Raw genomic sequence first — 25,718 nt, forward strand, 5'->3', positions numbered from 1 at the left:
ATCCCAGATGATATTTAGTTCCATATCATCATGTCCATATCGATATTGATATTGATTACAGTATCTGTGTCACAACATGGCCCTCCTGGGCTTTTGTAGGATTACTGCAAGAGCACTGGCTCAAATTTATGTTGCAAGATTGTCAAACAATCGCAGTGTATAAAACTACCTGTATTATAACAAAATAATTTGTATAGTTTTAGCAGTTGTACTATGACTGTAGACAATACGGTAATTAAAGAGTAGCTGTTCGCAAAATATCTCCACGGTGCTATACAAATTTTATATAATACTGCAGAGTACAACGTGGTTAATTCCATATCCCTCTCATTAGGTTCAAAAGCTCTAGGCCACAGAGACCCTTTGATGTGTATTTTCATGTATCTATCTATCTATATATATATATATATATATATATATATATATACCATACTCATATAGCATAATAAAAATAATAAGCCAAATCAGTTTCAGAAATTAATGTCACTGACTGAGCACAAACAAGCAATTTTTCAGGGTTACTATGGGAGAGGAATAAGAAAAAAGGCTGTGAGTCAGCTGAACAAATACAGATCACACACAATATGCATATGGACTCAAATGTGGAGGATGAGATGTGTATTGTATAGAAGAAGGTTACAGCACAGCACCATCCCCCACTGCTACAGTTTTAATCTTGGCTTCTTCCTTCACATACAAAAAAAACAAAAAACGAAGGGAACTTTAAACTATTTACAGCATTCCACTAACCCATTTAATTCAATTATAAAAATGCATTAAAAAGATATTAGGGGTAGACGCAGTTTAATGAAGCATGTTTACTTGGGGATATTGTTTGTAATGAACTGTTTCTGTGCTGATCTCTGTGGCTGAGGCTGAGATGGGAAATGGGAAGGTGGTGAGGGTGGAGGGGAACCAACAAGAGGAAAATGTGGATGACAAATGTCATCAATAAATGGGTTTATTCCTTCATTTTGTGTGCACCCCTTCTTTCCTCTGATTTGGAATAAGCAGTTCCGGTTGTACTCCAGTCACTGCTTACATCCTTTTTTTTTGCCTGGGGAGTGTTTAGATTGCCATGTGCCACCTTCGAATCAAAGAGTCATCTGTCAATAAAGATTCGCATAACTCTTACAAAGCGTCACCTAGATTGCATCCCCTTTGGCAGATGCACAATGATCAACCATTAAGAGTTGGTTGTGCAGATCCTTCACTGGCTTCCCACCTTTCAAGCACTGCCAGTTGAGTTCTGGTGAAACCATAGGCACCACAACTGGGGACAGAAACTCTGTGGGGTGGCCGCTATCTGTCCTGCCACCTTAATGGGTTTACTTATATACACATGGGCCTTGAAATTGCAAACTCTTATCTCTGTATGAGGTTTCTAAAACGATATGTCAGAGTGCCAACATATATGGAATACATATGATTATGCACAGATACTTTTAAATGATTTCTGTGACCTTCTGCGTTTCCTTAATCTAGCCTAAAGCCTACAGAGACCACATACTTTTCAAATTTCACACTTCTTATATGGAAGATCAAATCCAAGCCAGATGATTTGTGAGAAAAGGAACATATGGCAACATATATTGTGGCAGAGTGCCTTGCTAGACTGTAAATTAAGCATCTTGAGGAATCATTACCTTCCAAACATGAATCATTAATTCCATATTATTGAGTTTTAAAAAGAAAAATCAGTTACGAAGATATTGTAGTCAGCTGGCTAGAGCTTCAACAGTTGGCACCAACAAATCATCATCTGTAATGGCTCTTCTGATATATTGCACTGAAAAGATGCCAACTTTGGTTTATTCTAAATCCAAATCATCAAACACCTGAAGTAACGCACCTCGAATCTTGTGATTAAACACTAACATGTTAAGGATGCATTTTATGAGATATGGTTTGGATGCATAAATCTTGTAATTATGATACAGTTGAGAGTGATTTAATCAAAGCTAAATGCACTATGATTAAAACACATTCAGGCTTTATATTTTTTGAGGTGTGAAATCTGTGTGTGCCTGCCATGAGACAGAACATTTCAGTGAGGAATTTACAAATGGATCCAGCTCTGATGCCACTGGGAACAACCGACGCTTTCAAGCAGAAAATCTCAGACAAATCACAATTTACCAACTAATGAAACCACTCAAGATTATCCCCCAGCCGCCTGTGCCCACTGTCCTCAGAGCTGCATTACTTACACAAGCACTGCATGCACTCAGAGGAGCAGCTCTGGCTTGAGTCGCAATTTCACCGCTCGTGCTATATTCCTAAATCAGACAATAGCAAAAGATATTTTCTTGCAATGGCTGTCATTGAGCCTGAAACAATACTCATTTCAAAGATGCTATATAAATACAGGCATGAGAACAAATCACTGTGTTTTTAGAGAAAGCCAAGACGGTTTCATATGTACTTACCCTCTGTGGAGTGCACTTGGGCTAGTGTGATGAGAAACCAGCAGAAGGTGTGTAGTTTCCACAGGGAGCATGCCATGGCGCCTGGTGCTGATGGTTTGTGGCAGGTTTGTGTTGTGACTAAGAGGTTCTGATTAAAAAAGTCCAAGCCAACCGGTCTCAGAGATGCTCATCATTGATTCTCTCACCTGTGGAGCAGACCAACAGAAAAATTCAGTTCAGGGATGAAATTTATTCCACATGGGAGCTCTGTCTCCGTGTGATTTTACAGAGGAATCCACCCTGTCACACTCCTCTCACAAGGCACTTGATGCTGCATTTACATTCCATTTCAGAGATGTGACAAACCTTAAGCTGTGAAATGCTACAAAGCCAAGTAAGGCACTGAAATAAGTCCACAAGGTCAATGATCCTGAGAAGGGAAATCCCTTAATGGTAGCTGAATGCTAGCCATTTCACTGAGATGAAGGCGGAGTGGGATGGGACCAGCAAACACATAAGGCCCGCCCTGTCCATCTCCTTGTGACCTATAGCAAGTAGTGTTAACATTATCAGTGCTGTGTCACATTATGTTTTCTTTCTGCAAAGAACGAATTTAAACTTTTCAGAGCAATTTTATCTTTAAGTATGTCAAGCCACATGCTTATAAGGATAATCATATAGATAATCCCTACTGATGTCACTTTGTGTAATGGGAAATATATTATATAATAAATAATTTGAAGTGATGTTGATTGATGCTAGATTGACTTTTGAATTTCTCTGCCGTGGAACAAAAGCTTCCTGCAGATTGACATTTCAAATCAGCCTGAAACTTTCAAGAAAACTTTAAACAGACATGGCATCAGAAGTCTACAACCACATGGCAGAAATGTTAAAATAACTGACAGTAACACTAAATGTTAAAATTATCCATGATAATAGCTTGGTGAACATTAGCCAAAAAGCTTTTTATCCTGCTTCAGTCATATCAGTTTGCATTAGCCTGGTTGGTGTCTGAATAAATCAATGGAAAAACTCTTATTTCATATTAGAGGTGGATATATATATTTATATACATATACTCCCTTTGGACAAATACTGATGTTATTTTAACATGAGGTTATTCTTAGAAAGTCGATTTAATCACATATTTTATTTGTGGAAAACAGAGTGTAACAAGATACATAGATAGTCACATTTACTTACATATTAGCCACATTGTGGTGTTATGTCTGTTGAATTTCCTACCACTGGCATTTCAGCTCTACTTCTGCAGTCACTAGTGATTGTCTCCACCCCCACACCCCCGCCAAACAAACAAACAAATAAAGAATCACTACCGAGCAAATGGTCATTTCTTTCTGTTGTGACTGACCACAAACCACCTTATCTCCCCACCCCCTCCTTCTCCATTACATCTCTCCATACCACAATTCCTCTCTCCCCACCTCATCCATACCTGTCCCCCTAGTACTAGTCTGTTTGAATGTTTGTTTTTGCTGTTTCGCTACAAAAGCAAATGGCCTCCTCCCTGTCATGGATACAGTGCTGGGCAGAGCTGTGCAGGGTGAAACCTAATGCCTACCTGCGCGCCCAGGCATGCGTTTCACACTACTAACGGCTCCCTTTTGTCTGTGTGTTTACACTGCTGGGCTAAGCTCAGTCCTCTCACTCCCATGAACCATTAGCACATTCACCATGGGATATGGCATCACTCTGGCAACAAGGCACATAGGACCCCATTAGAAACTGTTTTTGCCTTCTTTTTTAGCACATTCAAAAACAACATTCAATTTTTTTTTTCTCTGTCTACACCCTGCATGTGTTTGTTAAGATTCAAGGGAATGTTATCCATCATACTAGCAGTTAACAAGAGAACTTCACTGAAAAGACGATGAGGAATTCTGTTTGTCATCTACAGTCAGAGCTGCACAAACCAGCCTCGTCTGGCTTCCTCCACACTGGAGAATATCCACGGCCTGAAGAGTCTTTGATCTATTTTGTCTGCGATCTCAGACAGTGTAATAATTCATCACCGAGAAAACATGCGGAGCGCACACATTAGCCAACAAAGTTATAATTAAGCCTGCCATAATCAGCTCATCTAGTATGACATTACGCCTCACCTGAGACCTCTAATTTTAGAGCCATTTAAAAGAGGTTAACAGGAGCAGAGAACATGCAGCCACAGTGTATCTAGTTTCAATGGAATAATATCCAGTCATGAGACTCGACAAATGAAAGTTGATCACTGAGACCAAACATATTGGATTCCAGCAAAACCCTAACCCTTGTCTTTTTGTTGATCAGTGCATGTGACATGAATTGAATTTATCAGGCAAGTGGCTAACACTAATCAGCCTGCACTGAAGGTCCATACAGGATAACGGGGCCATAAGCAGATTTTCCACAATAAAGCTGCATAGTGAGCATATATAAGCTTAAGTATCTTCATCCGGGCACGCAAAGTCTTATGTATTTATGGTTTTGTCCACTCATTAAGATAATACTTAGATCACATGCACACATTTACATATGTTGAGGTCTGAGTGATGACGATCCCATTTAATGAAATCCCTGAATAAACAACCCAATTTCCCCTGTAATAATGCAACACATTTCTATGAGTTGTTTGATATCTAAATGCATTTACAAGTCAACAGGAAATAATAATATAATAGGAATATGGTGAGAAATCTTTGGTGATTGTTTTTAACATCGCATTTTAGAGAGCAGATTCACTGAAGCTCTATCACTTGGGGTGTTGGTTGTAGCATTAAATTCGTTTCACTGTCACTCAAAAAAAATGAGTTTTATTTTCCCACTATCCCTAGCCTTGTCACTCTTTTATCAAATATAGTCCCACTTTGCATCTGGTTCACTCCGTGACCTCTGCGGTGCGTGCGCAGAATCAAAACACAGACGCTATGGGATAAACTTGCCAAGTGCAATTTCAAAGACTGATGCTGTGCCTACTCGGCTTACGACCTTGACGCAAATAAGATAACCTGGTTAAGGTCTTTACATGATAGTCGCAATAATTGGTGTGTTGCCTTACTCTGGCTGTAATTGAATTATTAGAGTGCACGTAAACACACTGATTTTCTTATCACGGTTGAGCAGATTAATTCAGTGGATTAAGTGCTGTACCCAAAACTTGTTCAAATCTATCTAGAAAACATTTAAATCGTAATTTGTAGAACCATTCTACAAATTACCTACCGTATACCTGAGTGCACCATTAATTACATCTGGAACAGGTTAAAAATGTGCATTTTATAATATTTGTGTCCCTTTTATGGCTGCAGGATTGTGTGTTTACATATGTTAACAAACTATTAAAAGTCTCAGCCTGTGATAACAGTGTTGAATCAATATGATTATTTTTGCTTGCCTGTCATCACTGCTTAGTGTAAAATAAAGAGGCGGCGTGCTCAACAGACCTCCTGTGTCAGAATGTGAAGACAAAGACAAAAATGCCTTTAAACAGTTTTGCCTTCAAGGCAGTCGAGACCCCCTACTACGAAAAAAAAATACAGAATGTAGATCCCTAGTACATGGGGATGGGTGTTCTGTAAATCGATGATGACAGTCCTATACTTTAATATATTTTGTATCATGCTGAGAGTGTTTAACATGCTGAGATACCAAAGGCGCAGACTGGGGGGAGACTGCCTGACTGCCGTTCTCCTCATTAAACGTGCTGAGGTCTCCCCTCACAGCTGGGGGTTTCTTTTCTCTCTCCACCTTGAAACAGAAACCGCTGGTGATCATACCTTGGAGGTCTAAATAGCCCTCAATGTGGGTGTGATCTCAGAGCAGCTTTTAGCATCTTATGCTGGGGTTTTTGGAGTTTAAACGGTGAAGGGTGGGGTGGACAGATGATGAAGAGGATCATCGTCAACATGGCTGCTTCTAATGCACTAGACAAATGATCAAGGCAATTTTCTGTGATTGTTAAGCACAGATTGCTAAAATGTCAACAGGCATCACACTGTTCTGGCTAAATATGAAGTCATTGCAGACAGATGTTGGAGCACTCAGAGAAATGGAGAAGCCACAGGGGCGTGAGCCCAGAGGCTTTAAACATATGTGTATTTGATATTGTCGCAATACAACAAAATGCTTTATGGGTGACAATTTAGTGCCGAAATTGTGAATTGCAGGAGCTCAGTTGGTCTTCTTAAGAAAAAGAAAAAAAGCCTGGGTAACTGGGAGGAAGGGGGTTATTAGAAAGGAGGGGAGGAGGGTTGATTGAAAAGGACAGTTTGAAATTTGAATGCAGCGGGGGTCTGAAAACAAGAGGCAGATGTGAAAGAATGCCAGCTCCTCAGACAAAGGTCCTAGTTGTCCCTCTCTAGCTGTTAGAGGGCCACAGGAGAATAGAAGAAGAGTCGGGCTATTCTATAAACGAGGTCTGGGAGAGTGAAGGGGGGGTGGGTGGAGAATAAAGAACCTGGGTGCACGAGGGGGGGGGGGCTCGAGTTACAATAAAAGATTGACAGCTTGCAAGTCTTGCTTGACCCTTGAATTAGCCCCTGAGCTTTCAACAAACCTTAAGAAAGAGTTGGGATGTTAATTGTCATGGAACATCACAGGGATGCAAAGGGAGGGAAATATGGGGCCAGAGATTCACTGAAATGTAAATCAGAACCAACAGACCACCACATGTTGAATGGAGGGAACACATTTGGTTTCCATTGGGTTTTCCCAACAGCATCCTCATACATGAATTCATACATACTATAAGACTCCTCTTATCTCTGTTTCTCTTACCCACTTTGAGGGAAAAACTGAAATACCTGGGGACACAGGGCTCAGTCACAGAACATTCGGCATCAGCTGTGGAAGAAATATATTCCCAAAAGAGATTGTGTTCCTGCTTTGACACTGCTGAAGATGTACAATTTGCAAGCGTAAATCAGAAAATCTGCACTCCAGAGGGGAGAGATTGGGCTGGCGATGGGATGAGTCTGGAGCCCTACTGAGTCAAATATTGGGCGAGGGAGGAATCAGAGGTTGACCCCTCTGCTGAGAGAATGATTGAGAGCAGCACAGGGCCAGAGGAGCTGAATGACACCCAACCAAACACTGTGTGACTGCTCGTGCCCCAAACGCAGGCCCTGACCCTGACAGGAGCTCAGCCAGTGAAATACCAGGTCAAACACACATGCTGCGCAACAGGACAGCTCGGATGCTTTAGGGGACTGGGGTGGGGTGATGTAGGAGATAAAGGAGGGGAGAAGGGGTGGGGGTTACATGACAGAGAAGGGGAAAACAAAAGCCAAGTATTAGGGTTTTTCTGGTTGTTAGGCTTTCTCTGTTGAAGCCATTGTATAACATTTTATGCAACCATTTTTAGCAAAAAAATAACAGATAGTCCAAATCTTTTATGGCCAGAGATGTCTGATTAGAACGGCTATTTTTTCACATCCCTTGTAATTATTTTGCATTCCCAGGTATTATCTAATCCCTTTTATCATCTGCGAGTCCATAAAAACAATTGCTTTTGAATCTGTGGCGCATAAGCTTTGAATTAAATGAATCATTACCTAGCTCTTATGCAAGCCAATGCAATGAAGAGCCAGAGCGTGTGACATAAGCGTGGGGCCTGTCATGCTCACTGCTCTTAGGGTTTGCACCATTGATCATTTTTATGAGCCACTCAATTAATCGATTAGAGTACTCCCCACTGGTCAGGGCATATGGCTACTAAATAAAGCAATCATGAGCCAAACACACTCCAACTCATCAATATATTTATGGAGGCAAAAATGGAAGCATTGTCAAAAACAAATTCACAAGATGGAAAGAAAAATCTATTTTCAGACATAGTTTAAAATGTTAGAAACTCACGTATATTAGTGAAGATGGCCTAATTTAAAAATGTCAATATATAATACATTTTTTTATGAGTCTCATATATTATTTTTCAACTGTATCCGTAGGCAATGAGTGCTACATCGCCCTGTGCCTGAATATATATTAAATCCATAGCCTCATAATCACTTTAGCAATGCAACAAAAATCCTATTATTACTGAAAGATACCTACACCTGTCTGTCCACATGGATTATAGCCAGATGATTTGCCACGGTAACAAAGTTTTAATACAGGTTCCATACATTTTTAGTTGTAATTTTGATGTTTTACTGGGAAGTGAAGTGGATTATCTCAAATGAAATTTCAAAATGTCATTTCCACTTGCTGATAGCACAAAACTATTCCTTTCAGGTCTGTTGAGATAAGAATGATTCAGCCAGGACTGTTAAATGGTGTCTTTGCCAAATGTTCCTCCGCTTAGGAATTAATAGGCTGACATTAATACAGCAAGATAAATAGGAAGGTCAGGAATGGGAGACCTGCCATTATATGGGCATCTCATGGTGATAGTACCTGCCAATCAAGTCCAATAAGTCCTTGACAGGCCATGATTCACCTTGGAATACACAGAGTGCATGCAATATGTAGCCCAGTGTATACTCCCCTGTCCAGAAACCCAATCCAATTAGTATGTGCAGAGAAATTCGTTTTACTCACAGAGCACATTAAGACACCATAAAAGAAACATTTGTTGTGTGATCCAGTTTGCCATGGCTAAATTAGTCAAAACAAATCAGGGATTATAGAAACTGAGTTCGGCAGTTGGCCAAAACGTTCTCCCAAACTCATCTTCTCCATTTCAGCACGAGTACAATCATTGTTGCATTCATGCAAAAAAATACAATGCAATGTGCTATGCAAGGTCAAGCAGTGGGGACAAAAACATGAACAGCTGCACATTTCACAGCAAGACACAACTATTGAGAGTCAGGTTAAAAAGTGCCTGAGTCATTCATGTTGCTTGCATGCTTGAAATTGAACTACGGCGAACAAAGAAATAGTTGAGGTCAGAGATTTGCTCACATTCACTGAAAAACTGTAATTGAGTTCAGCAGCTTGTGTAACATGCTTTATTTTATTTATTCTCCTCGTTTGCAGAAAAGGGACCAAGCTCTTGGATGAACAGGGCCCGGATTTAGTCTATGATAATAATGTGCTGTATTTACTCAGGATATGCACCAGTAAGTAGCCTTTGTGACCCTCCTCCCTTCAAAATGAGCTGCTTGAATGGTTAAAAATCCTGCTCCGTCCTTCTATTAAGGACCTCGCCATCAATAATGCACTGTGATCGTGAGGCGTTATTAAACAGGATGATTAATTTTTAAGGTAGTGGGCAGCAACACAAAACATGAAGAAGGTAATGGAGAAGATGACTTGTCAGACACACATTTAAAATGGAAGTGGAGCAAGAAGGAAAAGAAGTCATTTATCCACGTCTTTACTCATTTAACCAGTGAGAAACAAAAGAGAAGCTGAGCAATTATCTTTAGGACTAAAAAGGGGGGCAAGTGTTTTAACTCTACCTCGAATGGAAGATGTGTCATTAAGTAAATCCTCGGCTTCCTTTGAATATACACTCCTGTTACTGAGTCATAGCCCATTTTGCACATTCCACATCTCAATTGTCTAAAAGCTTAAAAATCCTTCTCTTCTTTGTTTGCTTTGCTTGTTGAGCTACATCTCCTTTGTGACTGCTATATTTGAAAATGTCTTAAATATAGCTTTTACCTGGATTCACCCCATCATTGCACTTGAGTGTGCGTCATATATTTTTCTCTCAGTACACATTTATTCAATAAGAAGCATCAAGAAGGATGCTCAATCTTTGAATCTGAATATTCTAATTCCTAAAATTACTCCAAAAAAAAAATCCTCAATCCTAAAAATGCACATGCTTGGAAAGTGAGTGTTTCTGGAGTGGTGGATATTTTGATTTTTGAAGGGTGCAAATTCTTTCAGATTAGAGACATTGTGCATAATGTGGCCAACCTTGGCTCGCTGTCTAATTGAGGCTTTTAACCTTTCTGTGGCTCAGAGGAAGGACAAACACAGCCAAAATAAGGGACGCCGCATGATCTCAGTCCTCACTAAAATAGAAAACAGCACAAGGACCTTACAGCAGAAGCAATACTATACAAATGATTTCAGCAGTGGAGTGGATCCACTGTAGCCCACTTTATCCTAGCACATTTCTGCCCCGGTCCTGTTGTATCTATTTTCAATCTAAAAGATGGCATGAATGCCTTTGTCAGACAGGGGAAGCAGCGTATGTCAACCTAAAACAAGGTATAGTGCCGTGTCTCGTCAGGAAGCTCAGACAAAAGAAGTGGGTGTAGTCTTTCCTGAATGCAATCACTTGTCAGCCCTAAAGCTTCACTCAGTACTGCCCTGACAGGTAATGGTGCTTGTTAAACCTGATGAAGGTATATTGTTGTTATGTTTTTTTTTTGTTTGTTTGTTTCTTCAAAATAAAGAAAATGTCTAAAAGGCATTCAGCCACTGTTCAGAATTAAATGTTTTACACGCTCGGCTGCACAGTAGCATGTATATTCTCGACCAAAAGTGTTTTTAAAAAAAAAGAAAATAAATGCATCTAATTCCACATTTATACACAGCGACGTGACAAAATAGAGTCATTTAACTTGCTTTGAATTTTCGGGCTGCATCATTAGATTTCCTTGTGCAGTTTCAGTGTCACACCTCCTTGCCCTCTCCCCAAAGAGCGAAAGAGAGAGGACAGTTTTGGGGCTGAGCCTTCTCCACAGTGTTCATTAGCATAACATCAGCCCTGTGTGGGGGATTGTGATGCAAACAAGCTCAGATTGGCCCCTCCACTCCCCTCTTTTAATAACTAAGGTGCTATAGGATCTCACTCCTGCCTGCTCACTGTACAATGGATCAGCCTCTTTAGGACTGAGACAGAGAGAGAGAGAGAGAAAGAGGGAGAAGGGTAGATTTTTGAATATAAGTAAAGTTCCAACTTCAATTCGGATGTGAGAGCAACATTTAACTCACATTCAATGTACATAGATAGTGTGGAGCTGCTGCTTACGCCAGACCTAAGCACGTGGTATACCACAGGAGACAAAATCAGTAATGTTTTAAAAATATCATGTTTGTTATAGGCAAAAATATCTATTTTCAGGAATATGCCCCGCTTCCAACTGACCATGATTCAGGCTTGACATGATTTAAAAAATTATGTAAATGGATCTGTGGCTTATGTTATCGTCCCCTGCCACCCACAGTAGGACAGCAGATACAGCAATCACTGCTTCTGCACCTTGTGTATGTTTAATATGTGTTTGCTCTTTTGTGATAACAAAAGGGAGGAGAGGGGGGGGGGAACAAACAGGGGTTTCTTTTTCTTGGTCTTTTTTTTTTTTTTTTTTTCTCTCTGTGAATAACTGGACCAAAGTCAGGGATTCTAAAGACACAAGGAGACAGAAAGCAGGCAAGATACAGGAAACTGTCAAGCAGGCTGCGATAAAACATTCACTAGAAAATTATCTCCCTGTCATAAGGCCCTCCTGTTTTGAATACCAAAGGGATTCAAATTCCCAAACAAACTCTGAAAGGCTGACCAATTTCGTGCTCTGCCAAACGATAGCGGATTGTAGTACAGGTCGCACCTTTGAACCGCCGCGCTGGAGGTAGTATGAAGCAGAGATTCTAATCTCTGTATCTCTGCATAGGTAATCCACTGAAGTGTAATTGCTACAGCTTTAAGTTATACAAAATAATGACAGGAGAATAAGACTCACTATGAATATGAAGTGAGTGTGATAACAAAGTCCCGTGTTGGGAGAGTAGGTAATACTTCGACAAGGGCACTTGCTGGGGAGGAATATTCTCCCTTGAACAACAACAAGCGTCTCTGTGAGGTGGTTTCTGAACAGTATGCAGCATTCAGAGCAACGAAATGCACTGAGCCGCACACATGAAAGATTATGTAGATTATTTATTTAATTGACTTAATTGGCTGGTTTATTACATCATTTAGCAAGTTTCAGTTAGCATAATTAACAATTATTGTGTTTGTGTGATCTAAGTCTGAAAGACCAAAAAAAGAGACGTGAGATGCGTTTACTAACGTTGAAGGAGTTTTGCATTTTACACAATAAGGTCTTGTTTAATTACAGTGATATCTGCCACCTTAGGCATAACACACTCCCTCGAATTAACACACACAGTTCTAGTTGAACCTTGACTCATTGCGGCCCTCTGTAGCTCTGTATTTTGTGAAAATCAATTGCCGCAAAACATAAAAAGAATTCCCACTATGTGCGACAAGAGATTATGCTGAATTACAAACACATTTTTTATACTTTATAGTCAACCAGGTCAGGTGTGACCTTCAACAATTCAATGAAAGCCAATACTCCGGTACACAAATGCTCATATTAATGATTTAAACACTTACGGACTTACAGATTTACGAAAAATGTAACAAATATCGGCTTTAAAAGCACTGTCTTGATTTGCAGAGACCCTGTAGCTTCAAAGGAGAAACTCTTGTCTAGCTAATAAATATTCAGCCCTGTCCTGTGAATATTTTCCATCTCTGTCGTGCCCCTATGTTTTATACACCAAAATATCCACAGTGGCAATTAGCACTTTTGTTTGGGGCAATCACTGCATGCTCCAGTTGTATGAATCATGTTAGGTAAGCTTCATTACACATTTCTGCCTTGGCGCAAAAATGTTTAACTTCTCTTAAAGTTTAAATAACAAGTACACAACTGTGTTGGTCTTGTAGCAGTGACTTTTAATATTTCTTCACTGTCTCTGAGTAATGTCTGCACACCCCTCCCTTTGCTACACTGCTTCCATTATACACAGGAACCTATGAGCCTTTTCAGGTGAGAGAATAAAAGATCCCTTTTTTTGGCCCTTGCAGTAAAGTGAGTAGGCGTTGCGGCGTCTGCAACATTCACCATCTCTCGCTGATTGTTATGCTCGGCTTCAGTTTCTGGTAGCTACATTTCAACAGCACCATTTACAAAGCGAAAGTTCCCGGGGTTCATCATCAGCAGATCTTTTGAAGCTGTGCTAAATGTCTACACCAAATATACTTCCTCACCTTTACACTAGATAGATGTTATCAGGCAAAACATGGCAAACTTTTCCATCCTTTAGGCAGGTCTCGGCCTCTTCGAGCTGCAGCTCTTCGCCTACCCCCGGGCCTGCTGGACCTATTTCTGATGGTAATGGCTGCAGGAGCCGCATCCTGTCAAGCTCACTCCAGACTCACTAGTAATCAGCTCGGGCTGATGAATGACGGAAATGCCACTGGCTCCACTGCAATGACAAAAATGCACCAGTTTATGCCCCCCATTTGACTGTCCTCTTTACACTGTTTTTTTTTTCTCCATTTCCATCAACTACTAAAGAATAGCACTCATCACATTGGCTCAGCTGCTGATGCTGAGGCTAAAAATGAAACATGTGTTGCCGGGCACAGATGCAGTACTTGAGAATTTGTGCAGCTTACTCGGAGCTTTCTGTCTGGTCATCGTTTAACCTTTCTTTGATTTTTTTCATAATTCATAAGGACAAAAAGTTAGGTTTAATAATCCGAGTTGTGACATGCAGATGAGGACTGAAAATATTTTGGCTTTTCATTATTTAATAAATTAGACCAATCAGTGTCATCTATCTCCAAAGACGAAAGGTTCCCTCAAAAAGTAACGTCTAAGGTTTTATAGACAGTTTTTATGTAGTCGCTGTCTACTTCGTAAAACAGGCTATAAAACCCGAGGCCTGACTTTTTCTTTAAATCAAACTACACTTTCGCAAAAACTTTGTCACAGCGTAGCATGGCCTGATTAAACACCTAATAGTCTGATGAACAAAGAGGATATAAAATGCTCCAAAACATGTATTACCAAATTTGAGGATTTTGACTTTATCATAGAAAGTGAAGAATTAAGTTTTTCCTTTTCTTTATGGTCTGGAATAAAAATCTCTACTTTTTGAGGAAGATAATAAATAATAAAAATAGAGTGGTTTAACTTCAAAAATGCACAAAGATGAAAAAACAAAGTGTTATTTTTTTCCTAAAATAAATGTTTTTGGAGATACATGGTCTTTATAAAAAGCGACACAATAATGATTTTTAATGTCTTTTATATTCTTAACATTACTTCTGTAGTTTATTGGCAACCAGCGATTAAAGGCTAAAGATAATATTTATCTTGATTTTAGCTCTAAATGACTCTTTTAATCGTGCCGCCATACCATGCGTGATATCCATGTATGTACTGTCCTGATTTGGTGGAATATATAACAATGTAATGGATATATCCACTCGACTGGATTATCATTTTGTGGCTAAATCCATTTTTTCGTGCTTCTCCACATCTGTGTCTCATGTCCAGCGATAACATACCAGGTGTGAAGTAGAAGCTGCAGTTCTCACACTCGACTTAATTACTAAAACCAGTTTGCTAGCTGAATTAGACAAACAGGTCGGTCTAATGGATAAAGCAGTCAGGGTATGTGTGATTTATAGCAGAATTCACACCAGCAGAGCTGCCTCACACCTCATTTAGAGGGAGGCATGATAAATTATTAGGGAAGCCTGTATATGTATTTCTCCAGTGCAAATGCCAAAAAGATCAAATCGGGCGACACAGGTGTCAATATTAAGCATTCCAATTCATTAGAAATACATGAATAATTTGGTGTCACACACACACACACACACACATTCAGGAGCTCAACTTATCTGCAGTATTTAAAATGTTCATTACCTAACCCCCCAGCAGTGGAGGTGGAGTTGGATCTAACAGGCAGCAGTGAATGCCAGGCCTGGCACAGCTGTACAAGCAAAGCTGTAAAGAGACGTCTCTCTCCCGGCCACTGTCGCTCAATCTTCCCCAGTGTTAATCCCACACTATCTGCATTCACGTCAGCTCCACTCCTCATGTCTCTGCATTGCTTTTCACACTCCTAAGTTCAATTTGGCAGGAAAGTGGACATGTTGCATCACTTCTCCTGGCAGAAAATTCTTTCGGCATTGTTCCCCTCCAATAATCTTTTTTTTCTGAGACAGCATGATGATTCAATAGTGTTTTTTCTGTGAGATATTTCTTTATTTCTTTGACCCCCCCCCTTTCAGGTATTCACTGTTCACATGTGCAAACATGTTCTTCCAATGCTAGATCCTAGACTTTTAACATTGGCGTAGCAAATATGAGCACATATGAGAGTTAAAAGCCTTTAATGCCCTAGAATCTCTTCTTAGCTGATCAGATCATCTTCTGAATGGCCTCAATACACAAGCAGGGCAGTGTGTGTGCGTCAGTGTGTGTACAGAAGAGTCAGCTCCATTTATCTGTATTCATCATTTACAATATTAAGGAGAGACAACTTGCTGTCATATCATACCCAAGACTGTTACTGTAGCTGGACAAATGCGCTGAGGAATGAACACTCAAGTGGTGGTCAGGTTTTACTAAGCCAGCGCTCTTAAACCTCACTATGTTTTACAGAAAGGAATTTTATACCCAAGCTCCAACGGAACCAAATCCTGGCCCTCAGGGCAGAAATTTTATTCTAACATCTCTTTTCGGGGGGACTGACATTTTGTCCTCTGTTTTCAAATGTTTTCCCAAGAAGCTTCTCTCCAGTTGACCCAAGCAGAGACCACTGCCTCTGGCTTGTCACGGAGAGAAGAGTGATGCGGTTCTCTGGGCAACAGAGAGGGAGGCTCTGTACTGAGACAGCAGCAGGTGCAGCTGTGACAGTTGCCGTGTTGTTGCTAGCCCTACACTGTAGTCAAGATGAGGTTCACAGATGTAGCCACTCAGTGCAGTGGTTTATTGGCTGCCTGAAACAATGCATCTCTGTCAAGAGCAGCTCCTCCTAAGGCCATTTCAGTCTAAGAGTGCTCTGTATGAAACAAGGCGTAGAAAAACCTCATTCTGACACACAAGGTCAATTCTGCTCCACAACAACGCAATCAAAGCCCCCCCCCCCTGCCCTACCAAAAAACAAAACAAATTCCAACCTGAAGCAATCACACTGAAACATGGCTGTTTGAGCCATATTTTCATGTCAAGCGATTTGTCTGTCTAAGGCCAAAATAATAATAACAACAAAAAAAAACATCTATAAAAAGAGATGTGTAAATTATGCTTAAATGTTAATTATATTTAATCATAATTTCATACATAATCATATACTTAGCACACATTTTTGCACTATTACTGCAAGCACTATTTGTCAAAACACATTTCTGATTAATTATTACCAACGCTCTCTGGCACGCATGCTTCTTAAGTCAACCAAGTGCCACCCAAGGCTGCACTTTACCCCGAGGTGGCTCTTGCAAGACATGCATTCCAATCATGCGACACATTCAATAAACTGCACCTATAAAAAAAAATTACCGGCATCCATTTTGCCGTGACTTTTTCTTTTTTTTTTTTCCTTTATTCGTGAAGAGAAAGCTAACCTGATTCCTTTCTTCAATTCAGAACCCCTCGAAGTAGTCCGCAAAGTCTCAATCCCAGGTAGTGTTTTGTTGAATCTCAGAGTAGTGGAGATCTGAGATAATATGACTATTGTTTTCCTGTAAAGCACCCAGTCTCTGCTTGTTCAATTACTGGAAGGAGCCTCAACTAGGGCGGTTAAATCATTTGCAGAGACATTATCTACGCGGAGAGAGAAAGACAGAGAAGGAGAGAGGGAGGGGGGAGAGACGGAGGGAGGGAGGGACAGAGAAAGAGAGAGAGAGAGGGAGAGAGAGGAGAGCAGACATAGGGGCCAAACTTTAGTCTGTAGAGGAAACAGAAACATTTTTTGTGGACCACACATGGATTGTACTGCGAGGATAAAAGCAGCAGGATTCATGATTCACTGCAGGAAATTAATAGACTAATACAGCTCTCTCTGTTTCAATGCCAAAAACCACACAATAAGATAAAATTGTTTTCATTACAGGTGATGATGGATATCTATGTAGATTACGGAAACGTAAGCAGAATTTATGAGGGAGCGACCACAAACTTCATTCTTCCTCACATATGTCAAACAGCAAACAAAACCAGCTCACAGGCGCTCATCTGTCAGCGTGAGCAATCATTAAGAGATAATTTGATTGTTTTTTCAACCTCGGCTGTGTTTGATGTCTCTGGCATGGTAGCAATTGAACAGACAATTATTTTGTTGATTAGCTTAGTTTTTAGCAACTTACCATGCCTGTGATATTCCTCTGAAACTCCCAGACCAGACGCTCAACTCCATCTGACTTGGCAACTACATTAGCAGAACAAAGCTTCCACACTCCCCAACTAAATACTGTACAATAAAATATCATTTATTAAAGCCTCAGACTTCCAAACCAACCAGACAACCAAATGAGCGTATAGAACGGAATAAGCGACCGTGCATCCACTTAGAAAAGTGAGCACAAACATCAGATGTAATATGTGGCGCGATTCCAAGTGTGCACAGAATTTTAGAGGGCATTTACTCACATGGCGGACTGTTTGGTGTATGTGATCATCCGAAATCAACATTGCTTTGAAAACTGCATTCCAACATACAGACTTCAATGTAGACGAGCGGCTACTGTTGTTTTCTAAATTAAAGCGCTCTCAGTACATCAGTATGCACACACATAAACTCAATCATACTAAATCAGAACCAGTTCTAAGCTCAATTTTCACCCATTGGAAGATCGATGTTTTCATATATACACACACACACACTTTAGTGAATTGTTGTTACTTCCTACTTATGCCATCTCAGACTGTTCTGAGAGTATCATAGTTCACTTAATTGGTAAATAGTATGTAGCTTAACTATGTAAATCATTTGATAGACAGCCACACCCACATCTAAAGTGCAGCATCGGAGAGAAAAAAAAAAAGGAAAACACTAATAAAAAACTCTCATTGAACAAATGTAAAATGATATTCTAATGTTGAACGCTGCTTACCAGTTTTCCGCTTCACTGGACTGTCAGTCTGAATATACTGAAGAACGCCCACAGCCAAACATGATTTTTTTTTTTTTTAAGAAAAAAGAATGAAAAGAAGAAGAAGAAAAAAAAAGCACGGGCAGTAAAACTTATATCACTTTCAATGAGTCACAAATGTCAAGGACAACAGCAGCCTATATGGAGGAAATATATTGCTCTGGTGTGTTTACCCACACCATCCCTAAATAACAGCCCTGTCTTGTTGGAAAAGGGGCTTTTAAGTGTGGATGTGCTTCGCTCTCCTATAATCCAGCCGAGACATTACTCCTTCCCCTGGCAGACGTCCGCAGATCCCCCCTCTCTCCCAGCCAGGCCTTGCTCTCGGCTGCTATGGCAGAGCCGCAATAACTGTTGTTTGCTTAGAGCCTTGCCTCCCAGGTTCTCCTCTGTCACACAGAAATTGAATATTTTCCCAAATAGTGTTGCAGCTGTGCCCAGATAAGGACAAGTCCTGTTCACATAGCACAAAGAATGAGACAGGGTCAATGTGTGTGTGTGTGTGTGTGTGTGTGTGTGTGTATTGTCTCTATATGTCTTTAAATTAGAAAATGAATGAATGTAACAAATCAAATGACAGCAACTATCATGTAAAAAAATGTAATTATGAAAATAATTAGTATTTTTCAAAAATTACAAATGTGTTTGTAATTTCCTTATTATTTTAAAAGTGATAACTAATTAATACTAGTGAGACAGCACTTGTTTTAATGTGTAAAATAATTTTTAAAAAATCCCCATGGTGATAAACTCCTGAACTTTTTTTTTCTTTTTTGCACAATGCTATATTGACATTTCTTTCCCTTGTGTTGGGAGTGACCTAAACACACACACACACACACACACACTGCTCAGGGCACACAGCATTGCCTCTACGAAATACAGGTAGTGTTATGAACATGATGTAAAATGCAGACGTTCCGATTGTAAAACCAGGTCAATATGTTACACCCAGTCGTTTTATGACCAGAGGAGAGTTTTTACTACGCCGTTTTGCACTTTGCACTTCCTTTTCTTCGAAATACCTTTTCAGAGAGGCACAAAATGAGTGACGCAATGAAAAAAGAGATGCCAGATAAGCTCAAGGAGGCTGCCACAACCAGTGAACAGAGAGCCTATGTGAGAGCCATCGTCTAATATCCATGTTGTTTCTTGTCACCGGAGTTTGAATTGACCCTCACTTTCCACAGCACATGTCCTTGCTGTGTAATGTTCTGCTAGGAAATTATTTAGGCAAGCAGAAAGTTTCACCTGCCATTTCAGGGGCACCGAATCCCCCGCTGCACCAGAGGCCTTTGGCAAGTGGAAACAAATGTTTCACAAAATGGCAGGGAGGGGAACACGCTGGCACACAGCATTTTACTGATTGCCAATCGTAAAATAAAATCAGTTATGAAAGGGGAAGTATTTTGGCCCACCAAAGGTCTGAACGTTACATCAAATTTGCCATAGCTTTCTTTTACAGCCTTGTTTCTTCCATTTAATGGCGAGCAGTTATCAGCACAGTATGGCTCCATGTAGGTGGTTTAGCAACAGAAAAGATTGCAACCCGAAAACACAAAACCCACAATTTACACGCCAAATAACCAATAGGATGTCAATTTAAATGCTTTAACTCCCTGAAATCCTCTACTACTGACTTGTCCATCATTTGCTTGATTTTGCTGTGGAGCAGCTAACACATCATTTGTAAGAATTGCAACTTCAAATCGGTTCTTGTTTCTTACGGTTGGACAACAAAGACTGCGATGCTTGAGATTTTTTTTTTAAAAAAGAGAAAGATGAGCTTGGATTTGGACCGTGAATAAAAGCACGACATCCTTACAGTGGAACGCTCACACAAACAATCCATTCAGCCACAATGCAACCTTTAAATCAATCATATGGACTCGCCAATCGCTGCCTCAGACAAAGACAGCAGGCTTGCGAGAGAGTACGACTCAGAAAGTGAGAAAACGTTGCCTCTGGACAATCTGTGCGCCTTTATATTGAATTAAATCAATAACAAATTACCTTAATAAAGCCAGTGTGGAAGTGCCTGGCTTTTTTCTTATAATTCAAAAATCTGGAGAGCTGCGTTATGATCTGTTTAATGCACCAGTCAAATATCCGTAGATAGTAGAAAAACCTCAGCTGCTCTTTCCGGGGAGGGGTGGAGAGGGAAATATATGCCAGCAGAAAATGAAGCAACAGTCCGTAATGTCACAAATTTTGATGCGTTCACGCCCACTCACCCATTCACACTGACTGAGTCGTAAGAGTCTCATGTGCTGGGAGAGTGAGATATAAAGAGTTGAGAATAGAGTGAAATGTAGCACTTTGTCTCCCCCAAACCCATACAGAAGTGTGCTGGGCTGTATTGATCTGTGAGGAGACATGAACGCACAGGCAAAGAGGGGCAATCTGGTGCTCTGGCAGATCAAGAGCAGCTGCAGTTCTTTGAAACCGGACGCACTTCCACTGAAACAAGGCTATAGACTGAAAAAGGTACTCTCTCTCACACTGGATTCGACCGTAAAATGCTCATAATGGCACGCCCGAGCTAAAGACATGAAGCACTGAGACATCCGAGAAGATAGTTTCCTTCTTTAGTCTGCATTCACAAGTAGTTTGTAATATTTCCAGTGAGAGGAGACACACCTGTTTTTACAGCCGCTGACAGACTGAATAACAATTTCAAAAATTCTGCTCTGTAGTGATTAAGATTTTTTTTTTAAGAACACTTTTGCAACACAGGTTTTAATTTTCATGTGATTCTTTCCACTAAAAACCTAAATGTTTTCTTTTCTCCCAGCCTGAAACATTACACTACTTCATGAGTCACTACAATTACACTGTTGTGTGAAAGCAAATACAAGTGAGATTATGTTATACACAAGCTGTCATGCGGACCTACTTACAAGAAAAGTGGGAGAAGACACACACAAGTCTTTCAGTTTTTCCAGCTCACACACTCCTTCTCAAGTCTTTCACGCTCAGCCCCAAAAAGCAGTGGCAGGAAAATACGACTCCTTTTTCATTGTGTGGAGGGCTCTGGCCACTTTGATATGCTAATATGTTCCTTCAAAACAGCTGGAATTTGCACTTGCATTAATTCAGACGTTTATTTTATGCACAGACGTGTGAAAATGTGCTTCCTACAATATGAGGGCTTGAATAAGAAGTAGTATCTCCTGTAGCCTGATAAAAGTGTGTATTAGCTTTGTTCCTACACATTCCTGAAAACTCAATAGTTCTTCACAAATAGCCTGCCTTTGTATTTAACTGAATGTCACTTTGTTATGTATGGCGAGGGCGATAAAGCCACTTCATCTTCCAAACACTTATTCTTTTGTTTCCTATCATCTCACGAATACACCCTGAGAAAAGGTTCACTGTAGTTTTCATCTATATGTGACTAAAACACTCAACTAATATCACATCTCACACTATAGCAGTGTGTATCCCCTCTAATAGACAGCTATGATGGATGTGACACATTCATGGACTCTAATCCAAGCAGGAATTCGTAGCTTTGCTCTCTTTGAAAAATCTAAAGCACAACCTAAAAACAAACAAACACACACAAAAAAAAAAGGTGCATGGGAAGACTGGAGCTAAATTTATCCCAATCCACTGATCGATCATTGGAGATTACAGCTCTGCTCCAGGCTGCCATGCATCACCGGGCTGGCCGCTGTGTGTTTCTCGGCACACACCGCATGTGCGCGTCTGCTGCTCCTACTCTTTAACACTTGGTTGACAAGACGCGTTCGGAATCGGTAGGCCTAAATAATAAATGTGCAGTAAGAGGATCTAATTTTACCGCCACTCTTTGTCGACTGGGTGTGAGTGTGAGTCTAAGCGTCCAAATTCGTCCTCTTTTGTGCATGTTTTCATTTTTTTAATTTATTTATTTTTTATTCCGCCTTCCTTTCATTGATTTCCATGACATTTCCTTCGCTTGGAGCCCGTTGCATCATATACCCTCCTCTGGATCAAACTAATTACTACATTTGTAGGCGAGACTGAGCTCTTTTCTTTTCTTTCCTTTTTGGACAAATAGCACTAGTCCCCAATTATAATGGATTAGCCTGTGAATGCTCTCAGGAAACACACCGACATCGCTTCTCAGGTCACAGCTCCCCAGCATAAATCCCCATTCATACCAACAAGACCATCAGCGGATTTAAAAAAAGAAGAAACCTCGGTGACTAGCACTACCATCAAACTACACTTCAACTCTGGAGGCATAAATTCCAATTAAATGGTGCTTTACATGTTCTGGTTCACATAAATGAGCTGCTCTCCAACTTTTCTTTTTAAAAGAAAAATAGTTCCCATCAAGCCCAAACTCGACAGCCGAGCACATCAATCCACATCTGGTTATGTTTTCATTAAACATTTTTTCAATTAACCACGGTACCCCCCTTTGGATCATTTAAAAATCACCACAATGAGAAGTGTCCTGCTGAACCAAGTCTCTCTTTTTTTACTTTCAAAAAAGTAGCTCTGCGAGACTTGACCAATGTCCTTTTTTTAAATTTTTATTTCTAACGAGGCTCTGAGGCGAGCGAGCACACACGGAAAAGTTACTCCACTACTACATCAACTTGTCAAAATACTGCTGAGGCTTTTTGATTTATTAAGTGTTGATGAGAAACAAATGAGGAGGGGAGGAGGGGGTTTAAAAAAAAAAACAAAAGCTTACCTTTCTTGAAAAGCAGTGAAGCCAAACAGGCTGAAATGAAGTCAGTAAGGGATGTGAATTGTAAAAAAAAACAAAAACAAAAAACAAAAATGTCAGATTGTGGAAAGACAGTCTGATGGGAACTCCTCTGCAGCGAAGAGACTGGGTCTGCAGGTCTGAGGCATGCTCTCCTTATCTGGGACAGAGGCTGGCTATCAGGCGGCAGCAGGTCCCCCTCTCAGCCCGTACATTCCCCTGCACCGGACACACACTTCCATGGCAAAGCAAAAGGTGTTGCTCTTGCGCTCAGTCCCTTGCACCTCTCATCAACACCTAATAATGCACCTCTGAGCAGCTCATCTGTTTCTCCTCTCTCCTGTGCGCCTTCACTTCCAGAAGCAGCAGCAGCAGCAAGAAGAAGAAGCGGAGCTCGGGGACCCAGAAAAAAGACTTGAGAGGGACAGACAAGAGTGGGGCTTTCAGTGTCTTGATGAAAGGGGGGGAGAAGACTCTCCGCTCTCCGCTTACTTGTTCCGCCGATCTCTCTCTCTCTTTCTCTCACTCTCTCACTCTCTTCTTTTCTCTCTCTCTCTCTGGCTTTTTTTTTCTTTCTTTCTTTCTCCCTGGCTCCTCCTGACTGTGAAGTGAGTGGGGGGACAAGTTTCAGCGGCTCGCCTCTGGAAAAGATCCCGCTCACAGTGTTGAGACACTTGGTGGAAGCAGCGCGGAGCGGGCTTCCAGTAAACAGCGCCAGTGCAGTGGAGAGAGCAGGCTGCCCGTCTGCAGGAGCCCGTCTGAGCGCAGGACTCCACTAAAAACCCGACATGGACTACCCACATCCGCGCTGACTCGGAGTTTTAGATCTGTGCAAGGATACCTAATCACATCAACTTATTATCATGCCCAGCAGGAATCAGCTCAGCTTTTTTTTTTTTGTTTAACCTAAGATTCAGCTACGTCATATAAATCATAAGGAGGTTATCAATATAGATATTCACCACCACCACCACCACCCCTCTCTCTCTTTCATTTTTGGCCTCTTTTTTTTTTTTCTGCTTAGAGATGCAACACTGCCTTCCTTTTGGGCATGAGAGGCCCCTGCTCTGTCACAGTAGGCAGTCCAGCCTATTCAACCAATGACAGAGGACTTATTCTACTGTAATACTACCAAGCATCAAAAGGAACATGGAAGCACAGATATACCCCCCCCCCCCTTTCCCTCCCTCTTTCTCTCTCTCCAACTGGCCCCACAGGATAACACACCGGCCCGGGCAGCGGTGGTCAAGCTGCTGCTGCTGCTGCTGCTGCTGCTGCTTATGGTGAAAAGAGCCAAATGTGTGTGGAGCCAAGCACTTTTTTTTTCTTCCCCAAACCAAGAATCTCTCCTCAATTGTGAGTGTGTGTATTTTTTTTTTCTCCCCTCTTTTTTTTACACGATTCATGACACCATTCGAGGGAATTTTTCTGTCAGGCTGCTTTCAGCTTTGACCCCCCTTGCACTCCTCTCAACTGTAAGCTGCAGTGTTGTGTTGGTGATCCACGATTTGTATTCACTGTATAATGCAGGTGATTACAGGCAGTCCTGTGCAACATTTCAAAGGCACGTTCCTTTTGAAATGAGGCTAAGTTTGTAATATATGATTCCATTTTTTTTATTATTAAATCCTCATAAAATATGAAAAAAAAACTCCAAGGTGGAAAATCTAATTTTCAATGCAGCTGCTACTATTTTTTTTTTTTTTTTCATATTTTCATCTCTATCTTGAAATCAGAATATCTTAAAAAAATAAACAAAACACAGGTCACAACTGTTTCGTGTTTTGTTTCTGCATTTGGTGAAGACTTGGAGCGTGTTATGATCTGGTTGAGGAATTCTGTCCAGAAACATTATCAGGCAGGACGTTGGTACACACCTGGCTTCAATAAAAATCTGTCTTTCACCCACTATGGGGAAATGTGAAGTTGAGTCATGCTTGCCAGGTGAAGGTGAACGCAGGAGAGGGGCAGACTTATGTTTTCATAAGCATAATTTTACATAATAATACCAGCCCTTTTTTTTTTTTTTTTTTTGCGAGGGACAAAAAAAAAAGGGGAAACAGATGTAATAAAAGGTCACTCAGTGGCAGGCATCCATATCTGGAGAAATGTTTATTTATAAGCCAAGACTAAAAACACATGTGGTGTCTCTGTGGCTGCAGTGTTGAGCAGCTTAAACTGCCATTTTGCATGAATTCATTTGAATCTGCTTCCTCAGATTGTCAACAGAGGGCATTAGACTTATATTGCTATAGTTCTGATGAGCATAATTCACCTAACTGGATGAAATATAAACAGGTGAAGACGGAGATATCAATTTGAATCACACATAATTACATTTCTTTTCCTAATTGTAGACCACCTTGTGTGTGTGACCCTCGGCTCGTGCAGTCGTTCCTTTGACGAGTCGCAGCGGTTGCACATAAATTGTTTATGTGCAGGTGTTTATGATAAACTGTGATATAATCATATCTTGCAAAGGCTGCACAATATTGCGCATAATAACTCACCAAAATGTGCCTGATAAATGCTGGCTGTTTTACATCCGGAAGGCGAAAAACAAGAACAGAAATTATTACTGCATCTATGAGATACATACACATATACAAGATGGAAATCTGAAGCGTGTGTTTGCAGGATAGTAAAGATGTAACTGCCGCGTTTTTTCTTCTTCTTCTTTTTCTTTTGTCTGCATCAGTTGAAAATGATGGCAGATGCTTTAGACAGACCTCAG

General features: G+C 40.6%; 1 protein-coding gene across 27 annotated transcripts in view; it reads right to left on the reverse strand.

Annotated features, from left to right (window-relative positions):
• The window catches only part of adgrl2a (adhesion G protein-coupled receptor L2a), a 198,726-nt gene that overhangs the window by 68,777 nt on the left and 104,231 nt on the right, over window positions 1-25,718 (reverse strand). For 10 of the 27 annotated variants that reach the window (XM_019258947.2, XM_027290157.1, XM_019258950.2 and 7 more), the window contains exons 1-2: window positions 22,970-23,872; window positions 2,430-2,614 (exon numbers count right to left, since the gene is read on the reverse strand). In XM_019258947.2, coding sequence (XP_019114492.1) covers window positions 2,430-2,505 — 76 coding nt within the window. In that variant the 5' untranslated portion in view covers window positions 2,506-2,614; window positions 22,970-23,872. Of the gene's footprint in view, window positions 1-2,429; window positions 2,615-13,374; window positions 13,863-22,969; window positions 23,882-25,718 lie in introns of those variants that run through there. The other 17 variants (XM_019258930.2, XM_019258935.2, XM_019258934.2 and 14 more) reach the window with 9 other exon arrangements.

Source organism: Larimichthys crocea, chromosome XVII (assembly GCF_000972845.2).
Source record: "Larimichthys crocea isolate SSNF chromosome XVII, L_crocea_2.0, whole genome shotgun sequence".
In the NCBI taxonomy this organism is placed as follows: Eukaryota; Metazoa; Chordata; class Actinopteri; family Sciaenidae; genus Larimichthys; species Larimichthys crocea.